Source organism: Echeneis naucrates, chromosome 21 (genome assembly GCF_900963305.1).
Source record: "Echeneis naucrates chromosome 21, fEcheNa1.1, whole genome shotgun sequence".
In the NCBI taxonomy this organism is placed as follows: Eukaryota; Metazoa; Chordata; class Actinopteri; order Carangiformes; family Echeneidae; genus Echeneis; species Echeneis naucrates.
This window is the reverse complement of record NC_042531.1, coordinates 14,626,852-14,652,812: the sequence shown is the minus strand read 5'-3', so window position 1 is coordinate 14,652,812 and position 25,961 is coordinate 14,626,852. Positions and strand designations below refer to the sequence as shown.

Genomic DNA, 25,961 nt, shown 5'->3' with positions numbered 1-25,961 from the left:
CATCATTCAGCAAAAAAAGGTAACACCCAATACAGTCCTCCATCTTCTGCTCCATCATCATCTCCCATCATCAGTAAAATCGACATCACTTAAAATTCAGACACAGGCACAATGATTTTTTTTTTTTTTTTTTTTAAATCAATAGTTAAGTATACTGTCGCCACTGATAAGTTGTTTTGTTTCTCTTGGTGAGACATTCTATTGATATGTCCAAGGGTTATTTGGCAAGTGTTCAATGATTTACCCTCCTGTGAAACAACTCCACCCAAACCCCCCAACCAGTGTCTCCAGATTGTCACCCTCTGCCGTAGAGCACAGTACCGCTTGTCCCGCTGGCTGCATCCTTCTGAGAGATAAATATGTGCAAATTCTTGTCTTAACAGCGCAACCTCCTGCTGTAGAAGGCAAGGTATGGCTCTGCTGCGACAGCAGAACACAAAAACTGTCAGTCAGTCTCTGTTTTGTCAGTGCAGACCGGGCTACGCCGAGGGGCCAGAGCTGTGCGAGGCGGGCTGGGTGAGGGTCGTGGTGCTTGGGGGTCCCGGTGTGGCAACCGTGGTAGGGGCAGGTGGGGAGCCAGTCTGAACTTGGGCCTGGAACTGGGCCATCTGTTCTGGGCTGGCCAGGGTCTTCAGCAGGGTGTTCTCCTGCTCCAGCTGGGAGTTGCGCTCAATCAGCTCCTTGATCTGCTCCTTTAAGACCTCCACCTCCTCACGCACAGCGTACATCAGGTGACTCTTCACCAGGTCCTGGAACAGACAGGGATATGAGTTTAGACCAGGAGTCCATCAATAATATCAGACCTATGAAACGCCACCAACCTGAGGTTTTTAAACCCCATCCATGATGTGACCTAATAATTATACTCCTGATTTTTCAAAATACTGAAAAATTTTACTTTTACTTGAAGTGAAACAGTCATGAAAGTTGTTCATATTAGTTGACACAATATCTTGTACGTTCATTAAAAAAAAAAAAAACCTTAGAAAACAAAAAATCTCAGAAGTGTAAATTGACCTCCTTGACATTTTCAGGGGTTTTGCACTTTGCTTGTTGAAGGGCTTCACTTTTGAAATGGAGATTGTGTTCTTTGTTCATTGGCTAACACGCAGGTGCGTGAACAGCTTGTTTGTTCTATAACAGACTCCACTTGGATACTACTTGTCCATCAGAACATAACCAAGTTTGTAGCTGCATGTACAACAGACAATGACTATTTCTGAGAATAGAAAGAATTATGATTCATAATGCACAGAGCATTTCCAACTTGATCATCACTGGAGTGTGTGATGCAGATGTGCCGATGAAGATGTTGGGAGAGTGAACAACAGATAATGAATAGTAGGAGGAGCGTCTGCCTCATGACAGGAGCAGGGACTAGCTGGTGAAATGGTCTTATCCACCATGATGTAGAGACAACTTCCATTAAAGACGATAAAGGAGGGGGTTAAAAAATAATAATCAGGCAAATGAGAATATTCCCAGGATGTCACGTCATTTACTCCGCCTACGTTAGAGTGTCGGCCAATCAGAAGCCGAGATATATATAACCAAGCGTGTGAGCCTTCCAGTTTGCCTAGCAACAGAGCCGGAATGAAACTATGAGCAGGGAAATATCGAGGATTTCCTCATAGTTAATATAAGGACCAGGTGACCACGGTGAGCCAGAGCATTTACTGCAGCGATTTAAGAGAGAACAAAAAATGAAACCACATACAAATCCAACAATATCTCCAGCTGCACAGAGGCAGTTCTGACGTAGTCTGACGCGACAATTAATGCCATAATAACAGGTGTATTATTATGATGTATGAAATGTGTACAGTAACATCAATTTACATTTAAATATCACACACCAGCCTCTCAAGCCAATGTTTTCTTTTCATTGTTTTACTGTTTGTAGTGCACATTTAAACTATGATAACAAAACACCGCAGATCAACAGAGGGCATGCATCGGAATGTAAAATACTACTATTATAAGTAACCTATGTCTGAGCATTTTGCTAAAATCTTTTAAATTCATTTTATTGTGTCGTGTGGACTAAACCGCTATAGTAGTCCACATATTCCTGGTGTCAAAAGAAAAAGGAGCGAAACTCACCATTGCTTGTTCAATCTTGTTGTCTATGGCCACAACGCTGGCTCCCGACGAACTGCAAGAGAGAGAGAGGAGAAATGAATGAAAACGCTTTCAGACCAACACGGACTTCAGGTTAGCACACAGGAAAATGTCAGAGTCGCAGCCCCCCGAGAAAACTGCCTTTCTCCCGTTATGGAAACGTGGGTCGTTACAGGAAGCATCTGGAATTTTTTTTCTAAAAACCAGCGGCCTGCTCTCCCCCTGGGAAAAGTCCCCCCCATGGCCGGAGCGGCTCTCCATCACACGGAAGGAGCCGAGTACCGGACACACGAGCGGCTCCGTCCCGGATCATTTACCTGTTGTCGAGCTTTACGGGCGAGCTGTCCGCGCTCAGCAGCGAAGACAGGAAGGATATGGAAAAATTTCTCAGCTGGCAGACGCCTAGATCCATAGCTACGCTGTAGCACGGCGTGTTCATGCTGTTCATGTCCTTTTTACGGTCCGCTAACGAACTGCCTTCTGTCCCGACTCGACCTCCGCGCGACCGGCGCGGCCAGACACATCCACGCGCTGCTCACTGCTGTGTCCGGTACGCGGCTGGCGCAGCTACCGCAGCGCTTTCTGACACAACCCAAGGTCGGCTCATCTCTGCGCTACGGACACACAAAAAAACACACCACACTGCAGCTCGGGACGAAGCCGCATAATTTATCCCGGGACGAGCCGACAGGCCGCCAGCCGATTGGCCGAGACGGAGGCTATTTGAATAATTTATGCGGGAACGCCCCCACCTGGAGCTCAGCTGACACCGTTTTGCATAAAGTCTGTCGGGGAGCGGAGAGGAGGTGGATGAAACCGGGGAGAACCGGATGGGAGAGGAAGAAGAAAGGGCTGTAGGACTGACACAGGCGGAGGAAGGGCAAGATGTAGGACTGCTAGTTTACGACCAAAAAAAAAACACAGCAGTAGCTAGTGCTGCGTGCCACATCGTTTCAACGGAATCACTATATTATTTTCCATGAAAAATGAGAGTTTGTCACATCAGGGGAATCTAGGAGGGAATCCCCTTGGCCAGCAACTTTTTTTTTTCTTAAACACTCATGAAATTATTATCCTTTATAACCATTCTAATATTGCGAAGGAATTTGAGCAATGTTGCAGTTTACAGTGACAAATTAACATATGAATGCTAAAGTAAGTATGTTTTTTAAACAATGATGCAATCATTTCGCACATTGTTAAACATGATCACAATGATCCATACCGTCAAAAATTTGAGCATTTTACCCAAATGGTGGTTAACACAAATTTTGAGATTATCTACAAATAAATAAATAAAAAGCAATAATATTTTTATGAAGATTTGGAGGAGGCAGGTGTTAAATCTTAATGATTCTAACAATGGTGTTATGTTGTGCATATACTGCCCCCAAGTGGCTGTAAGAAGTTCTGCACACACACACACAAAAAAAACCTAGGTGGTTATGCTGTTAGGTGTGAAACTGGTAACGGGGAGAGCATGCTTTTATACATTTAGCAAAATCTGTTTTATCAGAAGTACAACAGATTCTTTTGGTAGAAGAACCCCAGCCACCATCACAGTCAAGAGTAGCATCATCCTACCTCCAAGGTGAGGAGTAACTGGTGTATAGTCAAGTAATTTTCTTCAAAAAAAAAAAAAAAAAAAAAAAAAAAAAAAGATGTCTATGTAATGGCACTAATTGAGTAAAATATTTCTGACAAGTCTGCAAAAGAATGAGAGACGAGCTCTCCTGTGAGTCTACAGTTGCAAAGCTAGTGTCTGCAGAACACTGTCTTTTATTCATTCTGTTATAAATCGGTCACATTTTCAAGAATGAAATCTGTCACGACAGATCAGTAAGGTCAATCTGACTCCAATTAGATTACTGAAAAACCAAAGTTGCCTTCTCGGCACTTTGCAGTGGGAGTATCCTTGTGATGAACAGTAATGATGACGCAACTTAACAACTCCCACCTCAGACATTGTCTGAACAAGACCCCCACCCACAAGCATACACACCTCCCTACATTTCTGGAAAGCTGCTCACACACATTCCATGCACACCCAAACCCCTAAAAAAACCATGTGTAATGCACTCCTCATATTTCTTCTGTCTGATCACACCTACACTACCTGACATAGGAGACAATTACAGAAAATTACAGAAAGCCTGCTTTGGTTTCTCTCCACTTCGTTTTCAAAGAAAAGACAGCCCACCAAAACTTCAAATCTGCTACTGCCAAAATTAAATATGATCCGCAATAGCATACAGCCAGACTACAACAAGAGATCTGGGTTAGAGGTATGGATTAGACCACATAAGATTATGCAGTGGGTCATTCATGAACTACGCAAAGGTCCATGTTTAGACCTATTTCCTATTCAGTACTATTCAGTTGGAGGTTTTGTATTAATAGCTAAAATGGCAGAGGGATAAGAAACACAGTACATTCAAGTACCATCCAAGTAATTAGCGTTCACCTTTAAAATGGTGGTTTAGGCTAATTTGGTATCACAGCTAAGGTCTGGCCTTGTTAAGCACCAATGCTGTAAAGAAGGGCTCAAACACTTCAGCATTTAACAAGAAGCCAATTGGTTTTCCCAAGAGGATCTAAACCGCACCTTATCTCTTCCGGTATCTGCCCTGACTGGGAGATGCTTCAGCCAATTATCCAGACCCAAATAGCCAGTACAACCCCCACTCCCATGTAATGGAGAGTTCAAGTTGGAGCAATTGTGAGCTCAACTCAGTGCCACAGACAGTTAGACAAGAGGAAAGCTAGATGTGTTCTGAGAAAACTTCAATGAGCAGGTCAAGAGGATTTTTCCTTCACAATTAAAGCGAACTGAATATATTGCTTCTTCATGCCATTCATTTACATTTGTATGATTTTTAGCAGCAGGTCAGGGTGTTGATTTTTAATTTTATATGCATTAAATGTAATTTTAGCCCAAATTCACAGTTGGTCACTCATATCCACCAGTGGTGTTCAGCTATGATTTTACAGCGCAACACACACTTGATTTTATTTCCAAACTAGTTTTCATAACAGCAATATACAATAGAGGGTGGACAGTTATCTGATGGCCTTTCTAGTTTGCTGAAAAACATGTCTCAGACATCAGAATTGACTGAACTGACATTTCTCTGAGACACTGCGAGTCTACATGCATGTTACTTTTATTGAAAAAGATTTACTACAGAGCTGTGGCACTTGGCTGAACCAGATAGAATAGGTGTACCCAACAGAACCAACTGAACTGAACTACCTGAATTAAAAGGTAAGGAAACTGCACTGTGCTCTAGCATGGCAACTATTACATTCAGCCTGCAACGAGTGATAAACAAATGAGCTGGACTTCTAATGTGGGCTGCATGTCTTGCTATTGTACACAACAGAAGATAATTTCATGTGATATGATGACCAGATATGATGTAACAAGCAGAATATTGCCAAAGATTATGGTGACTAAAAAAAGCAACACAGTGGGGTTTAATTACTCACTGCCCACTGGAGATATTTGGAAGTGGCACATATCTAAAAAGCAGATGTAGGTCAACTTCTTTGTCTCAGCATGTCTAGAGTTTTTACTTATTAATACATCCTTTAGTTTACTCACTGTAGATATTCAATTTACTCAAACCCACAGAGTGATGAGCACCCAGTGAAGCAGTTTTATGCGAATGCTAACCCTAAAGCCACGAATGACTGAATAGAAAGGACAATATAATCAAGCAGCCTTTTGTGTGCAGCTACTGTAGTGGTGAGCTCAGGCAGCTAACTCCCTGGGGGTTCCCTCTCTTTATTTTACCTTTTGAGATGCTGCTCCAGCTCCCAGAACAAAAGCTTCATTGCCATCTCGTCATGGCTTTGCACTCGAACACCCCGTACTCTCATGGAGCCGTCCGTCAGCAGGAACATGTACACTCCAAAGTAACACACCAGTGTGCTCCGAGCTTCTTTGTTTGGTGTTTTGAAACAGCCCTCAATCCTTCTTAAAATCAAAGGACGGCTCTGCGTAGTGCCCTAAAGATGCATAAGTGTGTGCAGCTGCAGAGGAAATAAACGACAGCATGCTAGGTTATGATGAGTGTATATATGTGTGCATGCCATCCCTTTTTGTGTTTGAATGGCTGACTAGTGAGTGAATTAGTGAGTACAGACAGGAGCTGGGAGGGTGGTGACGTCTGATCATGTGATGCTGGGAGTTACATAAACCATCAACTGAGATTAGAATGTGGCCCAGTGATTTCACTGCTCCTACACCACAAATCCTCCACCGTCCATAGCCTGAGACCCCGATATACAATAACAGAGAACCTCAACTCTTTAACATCGCTTCAGCATCGCCAATTCTCTGCCTGGCACTCTTCTGTCCAAAATATCAGGAATCCGTTTTTCGACTGGCTAACATTATGACTTGTTATCATAATGTAGTTTCACATGCACATAAAATGCAAAGCACTGAAGGGGATCTTGAGGCTACAGACTCTCCCTAAAGTCAGGGGTGACCAAGACAAATGAGACCACCTATTCTCTAGGGTACATAAAAGCTGTCAGAATCACTGAAGGGTCAATACCTTCAGGATTTTTTTTTTTTCCCCCCATTTTCGCCATGGTGCTTTAACATGTTGATTTAGTTAGCAGTTTCCAAACGAATCATTTTTGTGGAACTGCTAGTTTTCAATGCCAACCCTCTGCGTGACAGACGATAGACCCTCTGCTTCAAGGCCTTATGTTGTCATTTCTCATTGAAAGGCAGCCTTAAGATGGCTTAGTGCCCCTGCAGATAGAGAACACAACATACATTCAGAGAGCCTCACTGTGCATCCACTGGCTTAGAGACAGCCGGCCAAGAAATAACGGGTAAAGGATGAGCACAATGCAGGGGATTTGACTTGTCCTAACAGACTCAGTGTGATGGGGTGAATCACTATCACATGACTTCTGGGTTGGTTGTACAGTCGTTCAGCAATCCAAGTTTAGCCAACCTCTAGTTACTTGGCTCTGTTGGTAAATGGATTTAACTACCTCATGGATTGGTGTCATGGAATGGGTGCCTGTTCAATAAAACTGTTGAATTGTATTGTAATGTTAGTTAGCATGACAAACAAAGTCTGGCATTGCACAATCTGCAAGAAAAGCAACATGGCATTGATGACATTTCTAATCTGTGCCATGCAGTCAGGGAATTTAACTAAGTTAACAGAGTAAAAGATGTAACCACTCTTGCAATGTTTATCCATTAAAAGCAGTATTTTGAATGTGAGTTTGGCCATTGGTGTGCTGTAGAGGGTTAGGTTGGTTGGTTGCGCAAGTTTCTCTAATGTGACGGTAAATCACCTGCTACACACTCAGTACTAACTAAATATGGTGATTACTTGTACTTTCTTTTTTTTTTTTTTAACTGGTCTAACACCAAAAACACATCTATTTAAAATGATTTTCCAATAAATCTGACCATTTTGTTAAGGAGCAGGTGATCATCAAAACACTTGTTGGATTTCATTGACTGCTTTAGTACTTATATGACAAGTTTGAGAACATTTTGTGAACGCTTTTCAAAACAAAAACAAATAAAGAGTCATACAATCTGGATCACACACCCACACAACAGAAATCGGAACACAACCTGAATACACAAGTTAATGTAGTGATTGTGCAGAACAGGGCATTATATAAACACCTGTCCTTAAAATCAATTTCATACCATTGTGAGCATCTACAAATTATAAAAATCACTCCTAAGATGAGTGATTTGTTTAACAGGCTAGTATGGAGAGCAAAGTATACTATACTATCAAGGTTTTCTTACACATTACCTGCATGATTAAAATGTGCCTCATTGTAACTATTTATTCTTTGCAGAGACTTAATACCTCTTTATTAATTGTAATAATTACGCGCCCCCCCCCCCATTTGATTATAATAGAAGGATTCCTATATGTTCATTAGTTTTGTTTCAGGTTGACTCTGGTTCTGGTTAAACTGTTTTAACTGTGGCAAAATGTGTTGTACAGGAAGAGGAATTGCACTCATATCTGCTGTCTTTCTGGAGAAGTGCAAACTCTAAAAGTTGATAAAAGGGGCCTGGCATGTCCCAGCGATGAAAAAAGAGGCCTATTGAATTGTTGAATTGTAAAGCCTTTGGCTGAGCTGGAGTTTGATAGTCGAAAGCACACACAGACTTTACCAGTAAGCCCTGGCAGTGGTTTTCCATAGTCACACCCTGACTATGGAGAATGACAGAGAGCTACAGAGTGAGTCGCTCAGAGAGGTAGGGAGTAATGATGAGTGGCCATTTTGGCCTCCATACGCAAGAGAGAGAAGCGCTATTGGAGCATTTGGGCTGACAGCAGCAAGTCCTTAGTCCTCACTCTATACTAACACACACTGCAGGAGAGAAGAAGGGACAGAGACTCGAGCAGAGACACAGAGCCAGAATGACCTAGATCTGCCGTCTCAGCATTCATACTCTCTCAAAGATTTGTGGACGGATGGAGTCGCAGAGAGGAGGCATGAAAACATTTGTTTCCACTATGGTTTGACTGATTTGGAGTTTTTTGACAAAAAATGAAATTGAATCCATGTCTATGATATGTCTATATATATATATATATATATATATATATATATATATATATATATATATATATGCACCTACATCTGTATCTTCTTCCAATATCCTTATCAATGATTTCACAACTAAGGATATGAAAAAATAATCTTCATCCTCCTGGAGAAAGTTATTCAACTAATTTCCCCTGCACTGTATATTGAGACCCCTCAGCTCTGCCACCAGGCCCTACCTGTCTATGAATAGGTCAGCCTTCATACACACACAGAAGAGCCATGTTACATAACTTTGTGTGTGGTGTGTGAGCAGCAGGTTTGAATAATGTGGAATGAAACCTGGCATTAAAAGGATTAGCAGCCAAAGAACACACACTGCTCTGGGTCCGGACAACAAAGGACAAAAATAATGCTAATGCAGCAATAAACACAAGGAGAGAAAAGGCTGAAAGGAGAATGTGAGTTTAAGTTCTTGAAGAATAAAATTATACAATAAACAACTTGATGATCTTGTGCTTAAACTGCTAAATAACCAGATAAGTTGATTTGATTCGAACCTCAAAATTAGGACAAAAAATGAATTAATACATGAAGAATTTACTTGTGGTGCATTTACTACTTTACCAGATGCTATAGTACAGTACAGTGTCACACTATGAACTTCTTAGCATGTTCAGTTGAAGAAATTAGGTGATAGAAATACAAACAAAACTGCAGTAACTGAGTAAAAGGAATTAACTTTGATGATTGACCCTTTAATGCAATTCGAGAATAAAAGACCAATATGTGAAATTAAAATATCCTCTGTTTAAGGAAACTGATAACATTTACTTTGTATTGTAATTTATATGTAGTTATTGTGGAAATTGAGTGACATGAAAAGTAAAATTTCCTGCCATCACAAGCTTTTCTGACAAACCTTTTTTAATTAAATTAGAAAATATTTTCACTTTCAAGGTGTAAAATATAAGCTGGCCTTCGCGCACACTTTATGTTCAGTAGTTTTTCCAGTACTTAGCATGCATAGTTTATATCTAGTAGAATCTGTTGGGGGAGTGAAAGATGACTCACACTGACGTTGGGGTAACAAAGCTTTACAAAAAACGCACATACAAAACTTCTACACAGCCTCTATCATACTGTATAGTCATGAACTCAACAGGCGTACTTGTGCTGGCTGCTGGGAGACTATTGTTCCTCTAATACTTAAAAAAAAAAAAAAAAAAACACAAAAAACCACACAAAAAAATGAGTCATCTCTCCCTCAGGCCTGAGTCTACATCTCAGCTTCCCTCCCACCATCACATCATCTGCTCCCTCAGCCAAACCAGTACAAACAGTGGGTGGATGCCCTCCATGGATATCTTTGGCCTATTGGATGAACAGGACCAGCGGGACTCTTGTGTATTTTCAGCACAATGCCAATAACAGCTTTCTATTTCTATTTATGTGGGAGTATAAACCAAGTAGTAGTTGAACTAGTCAGTGGAGACCAAATTTACAGTAGCAGTTAACTATAAAAATTATGACTGTTTTAGGTCTAACTTTGTCTTATAAGGTTGTTGTTTTTGTTGTTTTTTTTTTTTTATTACAGCAACAGCAAGTGGCAGAGAGGTCAACAGGAAGTAATCACGCCTGGGATGCTTCTGTAACATGGCATGTGCGCTAACCACTCAATTGTCTGTGCTGACACCTACATCATATTTAATGGTTGAAATATGCAACCAAGCAGAAAATCTGAATCCATAAGAAATGATCACTACTCCAGTCTTCTTTTACATCTAGAAAAAGGTCAGGGAAAGTTCAGTCATTCAAAAATCAATGACCCCAACACAATTAAGATACAAGCACTGTCCCATTTCCCTCTCTTCTTATTCTTGAAGAGAGAAGTGTGCGCCTGCACCCTTGGAAGATTACAAGTGAAGAAGATGGAACAGTGAGTGGATTAACTAATGATGACTCCCTCGCCACTGGGCCTGAATCTCTGACGACAGCAAAGCTATCATAAGGACAGCTTAGTTATAAACAAACTAGCTGATGTTTCCTACACAGGCATTACGGGCAGTGGCAATGCTTTGTTGGTCAGCTCTACTCTTATACACATTATCTTTGAGTTGCTGCATTTCATCTTTTCCAGCTACATAAAGGCCACAAAAAATTGCCAAAATAAGTCACGGGGTGACTGTAAGAATTCCCGTAAAAGTGATTCAATAGTTCAGACTCAGTTACACAGCACCATGTCCAAGAAGGAATCTGGTTTGGTACCGACAAGACTAGTAATATAAACTACTAACATACATAACCAAGACTCTTACAAACTCACACCTGATATGACAAAAGAGCAAGTGAAATGCATTTTTTCTTTTTTAATTCAATGACATCTTATTTATCAACAGATACAGTTTTAAAACTGTACTCCACAAGAAGAGAAACAGAAGTGTACACTGCCATCTCCTGGTAATAAATCAGAATCCCTTCAAGAGTCTGAACAAGTTAAAAACTAAGTTTTGTTTTAGTGATTTCCATAAGTTATGTCATCTAAAAGAAGATTAAATTCTATTTATATTTTCTGTTTAAGTGGATGTGAACGTCATATCAAATGGCTCTTAATAATTAAATGAGAACTTCCAAATCCATATCCATCATCCTCAACTCTCCTTACTGATTTTTAAATTAAGAATTAATCTACAGTCTGAGGTTAGTGAATCTATTATCATGGACAAAGGACACCTGATTGGGAATCAGTGGTTATCCTTACTACAACAGAGGGGAGGAAACCTTCTGTAATAGCCTGTCTAGTACACACATCGGATCACACATTGTGATGACAATGCATCACAGGCACTCAAGAAGAATAAAAGAGTCTTACCTGTTAGCGTGATCAAGAAGGCAGGTCACAGGGAGACATGAAAGAAAGAAAAAAGTAAAACTTACCAATATACCGATGTATGATTTACAAAAAAACCAAACAAACTTAGAACTAAATGCCAAAAACAATATAAAACCAAACACAAGATATGAAGTTTGCTGTTCATCAGGTTATTTATACAACCAGATTAAAATATTAAACACACTCTTTAGCTTAAAGATAATTGTTCATCAGCCCATGAACAGAAATGCACCCTATTTCTACTTTACCATTTGGGTTAGGGTTAATAATTCTTAAATAATAAGAAATATACAAATAACAAATAAAACTTCCTGACTTAATTAGACCAACATTGTGAGGCAACCTCCTCCATCATTACACTACATTGTTTATCAAACCAATCACAACACTTTCATGGCTTCATCAGGTTGATTTTTTCCAAACTCAAATGAATGGGTTTGAGCACACTGTCACCTAGTGGCAAATGCTGGAATCATTTCCTTGCCAACTGTAATTTAGACCTCCTCGGACCCGGGTGGTGTAGCAGAGAGAAGTGTTTACACAAGACTGACACATCACGAAAACTCAACTTTTCTTTGAACACAAACCTTCTGAAGTCTGGGAGCTTTCATCCCTGCCTGGCACCAGACAAAAGAAGATAAGATTTGGCCAATTTCTTTGTGCGAGTCCAGAGTCTCTAGACAAAGGAGCTGTGCTTTCTCACAGAGGCAGTGAGAGAAATTAGCCTGGAAGCAGTTCTGATGTGCCTGCTAATGTCATGTCCTGCAGCTCAAAAGCGTAGGCTACTTTCTCCCTTTCAGCTTAGTTATATCATACTTGCTTTGTGATTTACTACATGAACATTTTTGAAACAAAAGGGGACTATTCCACTCCCAGTGAATTTAAAGAAAACTCATCCACTCATCCATTTTTTTTAAAACAGTAACCGGCCATAAAACAAGGCTGCAACAAAAAAAAAGCACGAGTTACAGTTAAAGTTGCTGAACGTTTAAGTTGTTACTTTCAATATTCAGGGTACATAGCATAATTCAAATCAAAGGAAACTGTTAGGCAGTAAATAAATGGGAAAAACAGTTTTGTCCCTCCAAATTAAACCATCGCCTTTGTCAGAGATGGATTGGAGGGGCTTCGTAATACGACCCTTAGCCAGAGCCTTCAGCAGCTTAGGCACTGAGGGAGAGAGAAAGAGGAGAGCCATCCATGGTGCCACCGAAGCGGCAGAGAGAGCATGGAGTCATGGTAGCTAACTAGCCATCTGGATGCAAGCCGGGGTCTGATCGGCCCCAGCTGGGTCACCTGAAAGAGGGTGTATGATGTTGAAAGATCCAAAACACCTGATGAATCCAGGAATAACACTGACAACGTGTCCAGAGGCATCAGCAGATGTATTCACACAACCATTAAAAAAAAAAAAAAAAAGAATGTATATTTGAGCAGCATGATGTGACTTAAGGTCCTCAACGTCTCAGCAAAAAACTACACAGCCTTCCTTTAATTCCCTTTCTGTCACAAAACCTCAAAAGCCATACAACCCAGCTATAAAAATGAGTGTGCAATAACTATCTACTTTATACATACGTTATTTAAAGATAGGTCACCTCTCACCATCCAGTCTAGGATCCTGATCAATGTCTAGTGCTGCTCAAAAAAAATCCTCTCTTACGGTTTTTCAAAGTCCATGTCCTCCTCCCTCACAGTTGGGGTGAAAAATTAATATGTTTTTTTAAAAGTTAGAATTTTACCTGACTGGTGTGTTTACGCAGTTCAGAGCTTGCTATCCAGCAGGGGGTAGTACAGTACTGTTAACGTAGCTGAAAAGGGTTTGCATTCTGACTTTGGCATTACTGTGGCAGGGCCAATCGCAAGTAAACTGAATTTATTGGGTATGATATGCTTAAACCAAATTCATTTAAAAATGTTAATTATTCGTCTAAAGAGATTTTGTAGTAAAGATACTATTGTTACAGTTCCCCATGTGCGGAACATATAATTTTGGTCACTGTGAAGTAAGTGTCTGAGGGCAAGTTGTGTTGCAACAGTCCTGAACATCGACAGTTTGCTTCAAGAGATATGAGCACAGCATTCATATGATTTATGTAATTTCCCCAATATGAATATCAGGATAGACATAACAAGAAATTAGACCAAAAGAAATTACAAGAAGCAGTCTTTTCTTTAGTGTCATCAATGTATGGGAAACTGAGTGTAGTACATGGATATTAGCCTGCTGGACACAGACATGAAGAAGTGTCTCTGTGCTTTATTCTTAATAATAAGAGAGGCAGCTGGCTAGACTATTAAGAGCCAAAGATAAAAACAAAAACTTGACCCCCCCCTCCAGCAGCCTTCCTCATTCAGCCACAGAGAATAGAAAAGGGGATTAGCTCGCACAAAGCGAGTGAATGAACATAAAACCCTATGGGAAAAGACACTCAGTGGTTGGAGCTCTAACGTCTGATTTTGCCTCTAAAAGAAGAGGAAGAAGAAAAAAAAAAAAAAAGCCGATGAGTGTCAGGGTTTGAGAAACTGACAATTTGTTTGCTGGCATAATATTATCTTGTAGAGGCTTCAGCATATTTACTGTGTCGATTCTGCAGTTATAAGACAAGTAGTGGACTGAAACTATTACAAGCTAAGAGAAGTAATAGTTAATCCTTTTAGCAACACAGCCAATATATCTATTCAAGTGTCAAGGTAAATTAGCCTCTAGAAAAATGTTAAAAAGTTTTTTAAAAGTTTGGCTGATTTCTTTTTTAACAGTTTTCTATACAAATTAATACTCAATGAATTACTCAAGAAAATAAGTGTCATATTGATCAATAATAATGTCAGGTACTTGACATAACTATAAACATGCTTCAGCATCATCCTGATTTATGATATCAGCTGCATCATTATAAATCGAGCATTAAATCTAGTAAAAAGAAGATTTGTTGTCATTGCTGAGCACACTTACTTCATTACACAGGTTAATTACAAAGATTAATAGAAAAATACAAATACTGCTTTTTTTGACAGGATCAAAGTTTTCTTCACACTCAGCTGATCTATAGCTGCAAACAGATTCAAGAAGAAAGGCCGTATAAGTTGACTTTTCTATCAGGCTGTAAGAAACAAACGCAAGAACGCATTGAATAGAGAAAGAAACTGTATCAAAGATATAGAGGAGAAAAAGGCAGGAATGCTAATGCCAACAGCAAAGTCATCCACTTTGTTTTCCCTTTGTGCGTGTGTGTGTGTGTGTGTGTGTGTGTGTGTGCGTGCGTGCGTGTGCGCGTGTGTGCATGTGCATTAGTGTAATTCCTGGAGCTGACTGGACAGTGTTCTGGCCACAGGAATGCCGGCCATGATTCAGCACATTCTCTGCATGTTTAGGGGAATGACAGTGGCAGCCCACTAAAGCCTAAAGATAAAAATGAGTGGCTGAAGATGAAACCATCAACTCCATTTAATTGTGTCATATATACATTATACAATACGATTACACATGCTGCAGAAAACAGACAGACTCATAGATTAAAATTATGAGTACTTCATTGTTCATGGCCATCTTTAGGTCTAATACGCTTTAACATCATGTCGCACCATGGAGGATGGTGGCATAAAGACCATGTGCAATAATTTCATTTAATTCACTTCCCGCACTGTTTCATGGCAATGCCGGAAAATGTTCAGCCACCATTTGCACGAGACTGGAATGTGAGACACCTAACTGAAAGTGTTGCATCAGACTGACAGCCCTCCACCATGGACGAGCCGCTTCACACACTTGGCAAACCTCTCTTCCTCTCTTTCTAGGGCTACTGGTCCCCTCTACCATTGCTACATCTCACTTGATATGATGGCTTAAAGACATGAACTAGTGGCTGAAACCGAAATTTGCATCATCTGGAGTAGAAGCTCCTCAGAAAAATAATACTGGAACCTGACAGGTAACAACAGAAGTCATAGAGAAGTTTCACACTAACTGGCTTGACATATATTTTTGGCTTGATTTTAATAATGATGATACAGTCTCCTAAACTAAAATTTTACCAGCTGGTCTTACAAAGCTTCTATACCCAAATCAACACTCATTCCGTAAATGACAGCCTTGAAGCAAACAGGCAGATTCAACAAACACCAGATGTTACGTGATACACATCAGAAAGGTCACCAGTCTATCACAGGGCCAATGTGGACACGGACTACCATTTACACAAACAGGAAATTTAGAGGTACCAATTATCCTAACGTCTATGTCTTTGGACTCTGGAAGCTGGAACCCAAGACACAGGGAGACCTGGGAATGGGGTTCAATCCATAGATGTTCTGCTCCATTGTGCTGCCCTCATGATGGAGAATAACCTTAATGAAAACTGAACTCACTGAGCAACAACAATAACAACCAAAAAAAAAAAAAAACAAAAACAAACAAACTCAATCTTATGCCCATTTGAGTTTTGCCCTGTCCAACCGCAGCTTGGTTTTGATTTTGTGTGTGTGCATGTGTTAAGTGGAACAAGATGAAGGAACAGACACAAAGCATTAAGACACAATAGAGCATAGATCTAAGAGACATAAGCCATGAAAATAAAGGCTATGTATGTAGATGCAGCTCAAACAGATGAACACTTAGATGGAATAAAAAAAAAAAAAGAGAATGCTATCGAAAACAATAACTAACCGTCACAAGCAGTCTAAGGTAGGAATAGGCCAAAGTGGTTCAACTCACCAAGCAATAAGATGAGACAAATTAAAAAAAGTGTCAATCCACTGCAACCCTGACAATACATTACTTTTTAAAGATCTCAAAAGCAAGGTTGGCTTGTTTCTGTTAGCAGCAAGTTCATTATGCTGCTGTACAGAATAAGACGAAAAATCTTACAGGGCTATGGAAGATGATCATGTTTTCCTGAGCTACAAGAAGATGTATTGGCATGATGCCAATATTTATCTCACCTTTTTTATACAAAAATTAAAAAGGACAAAAACTGAAGCTCTCGTGAAGCCAACAGGAAAATCCCTTCTGGGTATGATGAAAGGAATTATATAAGTAGTCAAACAAGCTCTACAAAATCGTTATATTGTCAACTCCAAGGAGACTTATACTGATGGACTGCAAACTCCCTATACTAAGATCCAAGAGCTTTCCTCTCTAATGTACAGGCACAAAAAGAGCCACCATAAAAAGAACAGTCGGTTTTTGGACAAGGTTTGACAATCATCATGCTGTGTGTAGATCTGTGTACGTGTATGTTCAGGGGTGGGAGGGCAAGCTTCTCATAGATGAAAGGCAGACTAAACACACAATCCATTATCATCCATTACAGGCCATTAGTTTTTCTCTGCACACTTAAGTGAAACAATTCTGTTTATTGATGGAAAAATAAACCATCAGCAAGAAGGCAGCAAAGACTAATGAAATCAATGACCAATCTGCATACACACGGCACACAGTGAAGCAACAAAGACATGATGTGATGTAGAGATGTATGCAGATGTGACTGGTCTATATTAAAACCACCCACAACACGCAGTGAACAGATCATAATCTCCTTGCTTAGTGCCATTCTGCCATTCATGCTTTCACTGCTTGACTTAAAAAGATGTAGTAAATATTGAGTGGTGTATGGTTAGACCTCCCTCCCTCCCTCCCCCTCTTGTACACAGCATGCTGGTGCTCTGCTGTGTTCTGGTGTTCTCTGGCTTGGTCTATTGGTTTGGCCATTGGGGTGGGGGTGTCAGCAGCATAACAAACAACAAATACTGTTTACTTTTAGTGAAACACTTCAGTGATAATCAACTATGGACAAACAGGAGAGCTAAATGCAACAACAATAAAACTGCCAGTTTTTACTTTCCACAACTGATGTTAACAAATATGTTTTCTCAACTCACTTTAAGAAGCTGGATGTATTGAATGTTTGGCATTTTCTATTTAATACTAATACTACTTAATTCCATGTGGACAAAATAATATAAACACTTGGAACACAACACCCCTTGGGACTTTATACTGCAATATTAAGAAACATAAATCAAATTCTAATCCCTTATTTCAGATAGCAAACCTAAAGAAAGGCCTTAAATTGCATTATTTTTACTTTTGTTTTATGTCTGTTATCTGCCATCCTTATTACTAATAATCGGTTTGGCCCTGAAACACAAAATCAGTAACCCCTAGACAAGATTACAACATTTTTCAGTACCATATTCTATAAACACACTGTGCAATGACAACAGTATACACCAGATATAAACAATATTTAGAACAAAAACATAAATGACACATCATGGTGCAACTTGAAAGGAAAAGCTAAGATTGGTTTGGCTTCAGCAGAGAACCATTTGACCCTGAACTCATTCCTTTCTGCACACAGACATTAAAGAAATTAGGCCTAAAAAGACAAATAGACTGAGATGTGGCCAGTGTTAAGAAAATCTCTATCTAAGACCAACTATAGAGCAACAGGCAGAAACATCTGAACGCCAGGTTGGTCACGGTCTGTGGTATAAACTTCACCATGCCAGTGCTCATCCACTGATGAAGAAAAGAGAAGAGCAAAACAATGACAGGATTTAACTGAGCTGAAACCGCAATGCACAACTGGTTCCATCTTGTCCAGTCTGCTCTGTCCTCAGCGGTCTTAACCAGCTTCAGCTGATCTGACTAAGTTGGGATGGGTCAGCTTGGGTCACTTCCTCTGTCTGTTGTGAATTTTGGGGATCTGGTTGATCTCTACACAATGAGCCCAGCGCTAACTGGCTCCCTGCGCTGCCAGGGGGAAGATTACATTCAAAACTGATAGCCACAGAGATAGTCATCACTCTGCCAGCCAGCCCACATTCCCCTGAGCCATCACACATTCAAACACACATACGCACTTAAACAGTTCAGACCAACAGTAGCACGGGGGGGGGGGGGGGGGGGGGGGTGAAGTCATCATTGTGTTGGTTTGTACATTCAAGGTAGCTACAGAGGATATCCACCCACGTAGCCCTTGTATGTGGGTTGAGTTTTTTGTGTTGTATGTATAAATAAATAAATAAATAAATTAATTAATTAATTAATTAATTAAAAAAAAAAAACAGGCCTGTCTTCACCCCCACATCTATTTCTACTATTCAACACACTGCTGGCGTTGAATGTTGTTGAAATCTGAGCCAAGGGGAAAAATTAAAATTGTCTGCTTGTCTGGCACATGTGTGTATAAAATATAAGCCAACACCCAATAACTTGTGGTCATGTTTCCCATCTGCATGTGAGAGATTATAAACACAGAAAACACTCATGTGGCACAGGCTCTGCAATAAATGTCTGAATAAATGTTAGTTACTTTTTCATAAAAAAAAAAAAGATCTCCTGACAGCAAAATTGGAAAAAAAAAAAAAAAAAAAAAAAAAAAAAAAAACACACACGAGTAACAATTAAAAATAAATTAAGGCTATAAGAAAACAAAACAAAAAATACTTAAACATGGTTCGAAGCCACAACTTTTCTTCTGAAAACTTCTTCACAAATTAATAAAAAAGTTTAATACAACGCCTTCATACACTATCTAAAACAGGTTCATAGCCTAATTTCACAGCACCTCCCCAACATAACACAAAAATGCGGAAATGTGACAGATACAAAACTTTAAAATTCAATACAAATACAAACCCCAACTTCACTTAAACATCCAGGTCCTTCTGGATCAGTTTTTGTAACCAGTATATTACCTCCTGCCCTCAGTCTGAGGGTTTAAAAATGGAAACTGAAATCACGTACATGCAACGACAAACGTACCCAAAGCCACATCCTCATGTACATAAGGTATTAGGAGGCGTGCATACGCCAACATTAGCACGAGTGCTCTGACACTGATCACACTTCTCTCATGTTGGTCAACAATTGATACTGTGTGATAAGCGTTTTCCTTAATGAGCTATGACCCAGTCAACCTGCAATGGCCTGCTCACACGCTTAAATATCATGCACCCCTGTTGAACATTCATGTCAGTGCTGACACACAGTTGACATCCTCTGGTCTCTTGTCTTGTCTCCCTCATACACACACTTACAGTGGTTACTACTACTTTACAATATGATTCATGAGGGCAGGGTCATTCTACTCATTAAACCCTGAAAGTACTGTATGTTGACAGAAGCCACACAGTTGACCACAGGGTCTGTAAATAAATTCCTACCGGACAAGAAACAAGTAAGCTTTTATGAAAAGAGGACTTTCAAAAAAGCTTAGACTCCCCTGCAATTAGTACAAGGAATAGGTTCTAAGTTTCGAATAAAGTCACAAAGAAAAAAAAAAAAGAAAGATAACTTATAGCGGAAACGCCATACCCACCGCCCCATCACTGCCTTGGTGAGATTTAATTTGAATGGACATCAACTTGAATTTTAATCATGCCATTAATTTTCTCAAATTCTGTTGCCCAAGTAAATGCAAATTAATCCTCATGGGATGATTTGATTTCCTAAACACAAATAACACTGCCTGACACTTTTTCTTCTCAAAACCTTTGAGACAACCTTTGCAAAAATGTAACAATAAAAAATCCACAAAAGCAACAAAAGTGATAAATTCGATTTAAATAAGTGAAGATAAAATTTTGGATCCGCCCCCTGTAATTTCAATCATTAATTATTTGGAATCCTAAAAGACTCAACATAGTTACAATTAAATTGCATGAATGTGTCTCATGCACATAATCACAAAACTGGCAAAAAAAAAAAACACCAAAAAAAAAAACAACAACAACAACAAAAACTTAACTGTTCTGCATGCAAAAGTTGACTGATCACGTAGGTAAAGCTCAGTGATGGTTGCAATTGTTTTTGAGGAAAATAACAGAATCTACTGAGTTTTATTTTAAGGCACCTGGGCGATTTATCACAGAGAAACTGATAAAAGTGACTTGAAAAGTGTGCCATTTAGTTTAGTAAGAGCAGATTTGATATACAAAAAGTAGCGAAGTAATTGAAAAAAGAAAAACTTCACTCTGACATGCCCTTGTGTGTGTCCTGCCACTGTATTGTCATCTCGACTAAATAATGGATTCAACCCCCCCCCACACACACACACACCAATGACCAAGGTCAGCAGGCCCAAGCAGTTGCATTTGTGGGACTGCAGGTAAACTAGAACGAACTGACCCGTGAGCATAATTAACCCAGACAATCTTCCCATTTGTGAGAAGGGGCTTTGGTTTCACCTAAATACTGCTTTTCATCAAAGACAATAATCCACCTTATCCTACATAGATTTCACATTCCTTGGAGTTAAACATCATGTGATAACAGTCGCCATCCTTCAGTAGCCATCTGACTGACCCATAGAGACATGCTGAAATAAGACATTCATGTTATCTTTGACATTCCTAGCAATTAATCAACCTTACCAGGTTATTGTAAATATCCTAAAAGCTAATGCAGTATTTTTTTATTAGAGGTCAGAAAAAAAGGCTAAGGATTGTTAGGAGTAACTGAATGGTGATTTCCTGCTTCTGCAAGGTGATTAAAATTCCTGTCTAACCTCAAAATGAGCTCCTAAAACTTATTACTGGGATACCATTCCTTGGGATTTTCAGTTCAGTCATAGCATAAATCACTAACCAACTGTAGTGACAGGAGAGGAGTGATAGAGAAAATAAGATATGGGGAGGGGGGGGGAGAGAGAGGGAGAGCACTTAATAAAATCAATAAGCTTTTAGTGAAGGAAAAGGAGTACTATACAGTATTTTTCATGTCAACAATCAAACCACGAACTATACCTCATGAGTTCATTGAAAAGGTAAAACGTGTATTTTTAAGCCTTGTTTCGTAAAGAGGCACTCTCAAGATTAATTAAACTTTATCTGGAAGGTTTCGTTTAATCTGTGGAATTGGACACTTCATTTCGAACACATTTGCAACTGCCTGTCTTTTTCAATCTCTCATGAAATAATCATAGAGCTTCCATCATGTTCCCCCTTTAAACAACAAAGCTGCTGAGTGTTGGTAGAGCCAACTGCTCACCCAGCAGAAACTCTGCACTTTAAAAAAAAGACAGTCAGTATTCAGGCAAGCAGACAGGCTAGGTAAAATGTCGAATCACTGCAGCCACTTGATAAAGAGTGGAGACGTCACATCCAGCTGAGTCCTGTACTGTGTCCACTGACAGAGGAGAGACACACTCTGGCAGCCTGGCCAATGTCTGCTGCCCATCTAGGAAAACAATAACACTCTTCTTCCCTTACAGCTGCCACAGCAACCAGTGAACTCATTCAGGTTCAAAGAGACTGAATGCAGCATAAGAGAATAAATATTTATTTAATAGTGAGCTTCTCTCACCTAATACTTATACTTTCATTGCAGAGTGGAGTTAAAATCTTCCTCCCAGGGGACAGAAATAAGATTGTAACCAATCAAATAAATATGAACAAGAAAAAGTGAGAAAATAAGCGCTCTTACCCATCCTCCTCTCCATCAACTGACTTAAGACCAGCTGATGCAGTTAAGGCACTGGTGGCGGTGGTATTGCCCTCAGCTTCCTGACCCTGGCCAGTGCCGGATCCAGATCCAGCCTCGCCTCCGGACAACTTGGGCAGCCCCAACAGAGCCGACTGGTGCTGGAGGAGCAGCCGATGGGCGTCCTGCAGCTGAGTGGTGGTGAAGTTGGGCAGACTAGCATACAGGGCACTGGCCTGGGCAGCATGAGTAAGGGCCTGGGCACTGTTATGGTCCTGGGACAGGTTGGCAGAAGATGGCTGGCTGTGGGGAACAACCTGGGAGGGCATCCTTCCACTATTCCCTGTGTTGTGGCTTTGGGGCTGGGCCTGGGGATCACTCTGACGGTTGGTAGGAGGCACAATTGAAGCAGACACTTGGCTCTGGTGGACAGTAGTGGGCAGCTGGGTACCCAAACCCTGGTTCGGAATTTGTGTTGAGAGTGACTGCAGCTTCTGCTGCTGGCAATCAAGGTGGCCAGGGTGGCTCTGCTGCGGTTGACCAAGCCCAGCTACTCCAACATGAGAGGGCATTGTGGAGGTGGTGGCTTGAAGGGCAGAGGGCTGCTGGGGCTGCGAGTGGAGTAGAGCCTGTGTCTGCTGAGGACCTCCAATCATCTGGCATGATCCATTAGCTGGTCCAGAGGGTGCTGATCCACCTTGGTTGGACATAGATTGAGAAGCAGCAGCTTGGGGGATACCTTGATGGGGCTGGCTGTACTCAGGTGGCCTCACTTGCACTGGGGCAGTTTGGGGAGTAGGGGTGGAGTGTTGTGGCAGGGAAGCATACCCCATCTTCTGCTGCTGAACACCCACAAGGCTCTGTGTGGAGCCTGGAGGTTGATTAGCAACTGCCTGGGCATAGGTGAGTTGCTGCTGGGGCACAGAAGATGTAGGAAGTCCTATGGTGGTCTGGTGTCCTTGTATGGGAGCAGGCTGATGAATGTTTGTGGGAGGCGAGGGGGCTACAGTAGTCTTCACATGTGAATGGGTAATATCCTGGGGGTGCATGTGAGGTTGGGTAAGGGATACTCCCATGCTTAAACCACTGGGGAGGATTCCTTGAAAGCCCTGAGGAGGGGAGGCATAATCCTGGCCATGCTGGGGTACTGGGGGTCCCCCAGCCTCTCCACTGCACACATTCTCAGTATAATGGCTCAGTGTACTCATAGTGCTACTCACAGAACTACCGCTTGTGCTTTCCCGCTCTGAGGCCCCAGCAAAGCTCTCAGGGACATACTGACGCATGCTGAGAGATCCAGCATCAGATGCAGTGGAGCTGGGGACAGAGCCAGGCGTCTCCTTGTCATAGAATTCAGTACATGTCCATCTTCCCTTCTTGAAGGGCTCAGAACTAGAGTCCAGCTTCACCACCCTGAAGCGAGAACTGGTTGCCACTGCGGGGGCTGGAGCCGGGGCAGGAGTAGATGATACAGAGGATGTGGCCATGGCTGTAACAGGAGCACTCGCAGGCTGCAAAACAGCAGATCCAACTCTTCCCTGGATCCCACCGGAGAGTCCCATCACACCAGAAGCACTAACAACAGCAGCGGTGGCGACAGCAGTAGTTGTAGTAGTCATAGTGATGTTGGAGCTGATGTTTTGGTGTTGCTGGATCATGTTGATTTTAGAGGCAGTCATAAGGCTGCCACCAGGTGCAACAGCACCAACTCCACCACCCCCACTGCTGCTTATCGCATTGAGAGGAAATCCACCACTGCTACTGCTAGCACTCGTGCTGATCCCCCCTCTCACAGGCACGTTGGCAGAGCTCAACATATTCACATTACTAACGCTGCTGGTTTGGGGATTAGCTATGCTAACTGTAGTGCCTGTAACAGAGCTGTGCATTCCAGGGACAGATCCCGAGGCCCCAACCCCCACAGGCTGAGCAACAATATTTAGAGGGCTATTCTGAGGAACATTCTCTTGAGGGCCCCCCATATTAGAAGGCATTTTCTGGGTGACACAAGGTAAAACTCCAGAGGTGAGGGCAGACTGGATGCTCCCAGGCCCAGAGGACAGAGAGTATACCTGTGCATGGTTAGGATGATGAGAGTGTTGATGGTGATGGTGCACAGTGCCATTCACCATGGCCCCACCATGCTGCTGAGCCTGACTCAGTGCATGGGGATGTGAGGGCTGGTTGGGGGAGACAGCCCCTGGGGTCTCTGCTTCATGGAAATTATTCAGCGTCTCTTCAGAAGAGCTTCTCTCTCCCCCAATTATGTCATTAGCTCGGGAGAGGGATGCATCCAAAATTTCAGAGGAAGACAGATCCTCAGTGTGGGACTCGTCCAGGTCATCATAGCTCTCTGTGTCCTCTGCAATACTGTTGTTGGTACTCACAGATATTTGTGCTGGAGTCACACTTGTGATCTGGAAACCACTCTTCTTTTTCATCTGAGCCCCTACCGACTGCGCGGGCTGAGGCTGGGGATGCAGATTCAGGCTGTGGGGAGGAGGATGATGGGGACCCGGGGAGGATGAACCAGCAGGGGGTTGGCACTGAATCAACAGGGAGGGTTGATAATCATCGGCTGAGACGTGGCTGTTATTGACCACCGGGTTTGCCGGTGTTGACAGCGTGGAGCCGCTCCCGCTGCCTGTATTGCTACCCCTTCTGTGAAAGACAGCCGGGTGCGCCATCTTTCTAACACTGCCAGAGTCTCCTGCAGGGTCCGGATGATGCATTTCGAGAGGATCCGGGGGGTAGTTGGTCTCTGACAGTATGCAATAAGGTTGCAGTTCGTTAACGGCGCCGTTTTGACAAAACTACGGTCCACAGACAACACGATCAAAAAACAAATATGTGAACAAAGAGTTCGGCTGGCTGTTCGCAAATGTCAGGCCAAGTTGTGCCAATATTTACAGCCTCTCGTAGACGATTCAGGGCTCTCCGCTGACAACGAGGCAGGAGAAGCTAGTGTCCGCTCGCTGGCTAGCTAGCAAGCTAACGTCAGCTGATGCCAGTTGTAATTCGCCGGCTAACTCCCTCTGGTATCCGACTGCGACTTCACCAAACACGAGCTGGCATTTTGTGAGTTTAATAAAGAGAAAAACGGGCTGTAATAGACACAGGCCGTAAAGGCGGAGCAGCCGCTCGGTACGTCAGCGTTATATCGGATGCTAGCCTGACAGAGGAGTAGCGTCAGCTAGCTAGCTGCCAGTCTCCATCACCGGCTAGCTAAACACAGACTGCTGAGTCGTTTTAACTGCTCAATTCGTTCAAAGGGAAGGAAGTGAAAACACGCAACCTTTCATCCGATGCACGGCGACGGACCAAAAAAAGGCCAACACGATCACTTAAACAGCTGCGCCCAGAGGTTTTTTTAATCCATCCCACTGAGTACTGGGTGTTATTATTATTATTATTTTTTTTTTTTTTGGTGTTGGTTTTGCTGTATCACCGGTCCTCCCCAGCGGTAGCGTTGTTCAGTATGTAGCCTCCCGCACCGCTGCTGTGGCTCTGGGCTGTGACGGGACCAGAGGGGAGGGGTGCTCCGTAATATGGCGACCGCGCATGGTCTCTGCTGCCAGACATAAAGCAGTCTGGGAGAGGCGGCGACGAGTCAACATCAACACGGACGGAAAGAGCCGGAGAGAGCCGAACACAGGGCGCTCCCTCAGAGCCAGCTCTGGGACACGGATAACAATAGATGATGTGTTTACTCCTATGCAAATCAACGAAACGTGGCAAAATATTGAAAAGAAATAGATTATCAGTAGAGAATTTACAGAGAATGACTAACAATTTCTATTGAAGATGACACAATAAATCAGGGATCGATTAAAGTGTATTCTGCCTTGACCAAAATTATAGAAAGTATATATTAAATATGGAGTATATACTTCATATATAGCCAGGTCTAGAGTACGTACGAATCAGAGTTAATTCCTAAAAGTATCGCTCCATGAAATAATA

At 41.7% G+C, this 25,961-nt stretch overlaps 1 protein-coding gene across 2 annotated transcripts; it reads right to left on the bottom strand.

The window, feature by feature from the left end:
- Positions 1 to 64: 64 nt before the first annotated feature.
- On the bottom strand, positions 65 to 25,508 carry tsc22d1 (TSC22 domain family, member 1). Of its 2 annotated transcripts, none has more exons than XM_029530327.1 (3): positions 22,002 to 25,508; positions 2,104 to 2,155; positions 65 to 749 (listed from the first exon to the last, which is right to left on the bottom strand). In XM_029530327.1, the coding sequence occupies exons 1-3, from the start codon at positions 24,728 to 24,730 to the stop codon at positions 480 to 482; spliced, it is 3,051 nt and encodes a 1,016-aa protein (XP_029386187.1). In that variant the 5' UTR covers positions 24,731 to 25,508; the 3' UTR covers positions 65 to 479. The 2 variants fall into 2 exon arrangements, with proteins under 2 accessions (XP_029386187.1, XP_029386188.1); XM_029530328.1 differs by lacking the exon at positions 22,002 to 25,508 and adding an exon at positions 2,439 to 2,962.
- Positions 25,509 to 25,961: the final 453 nt, after the last annotated feature.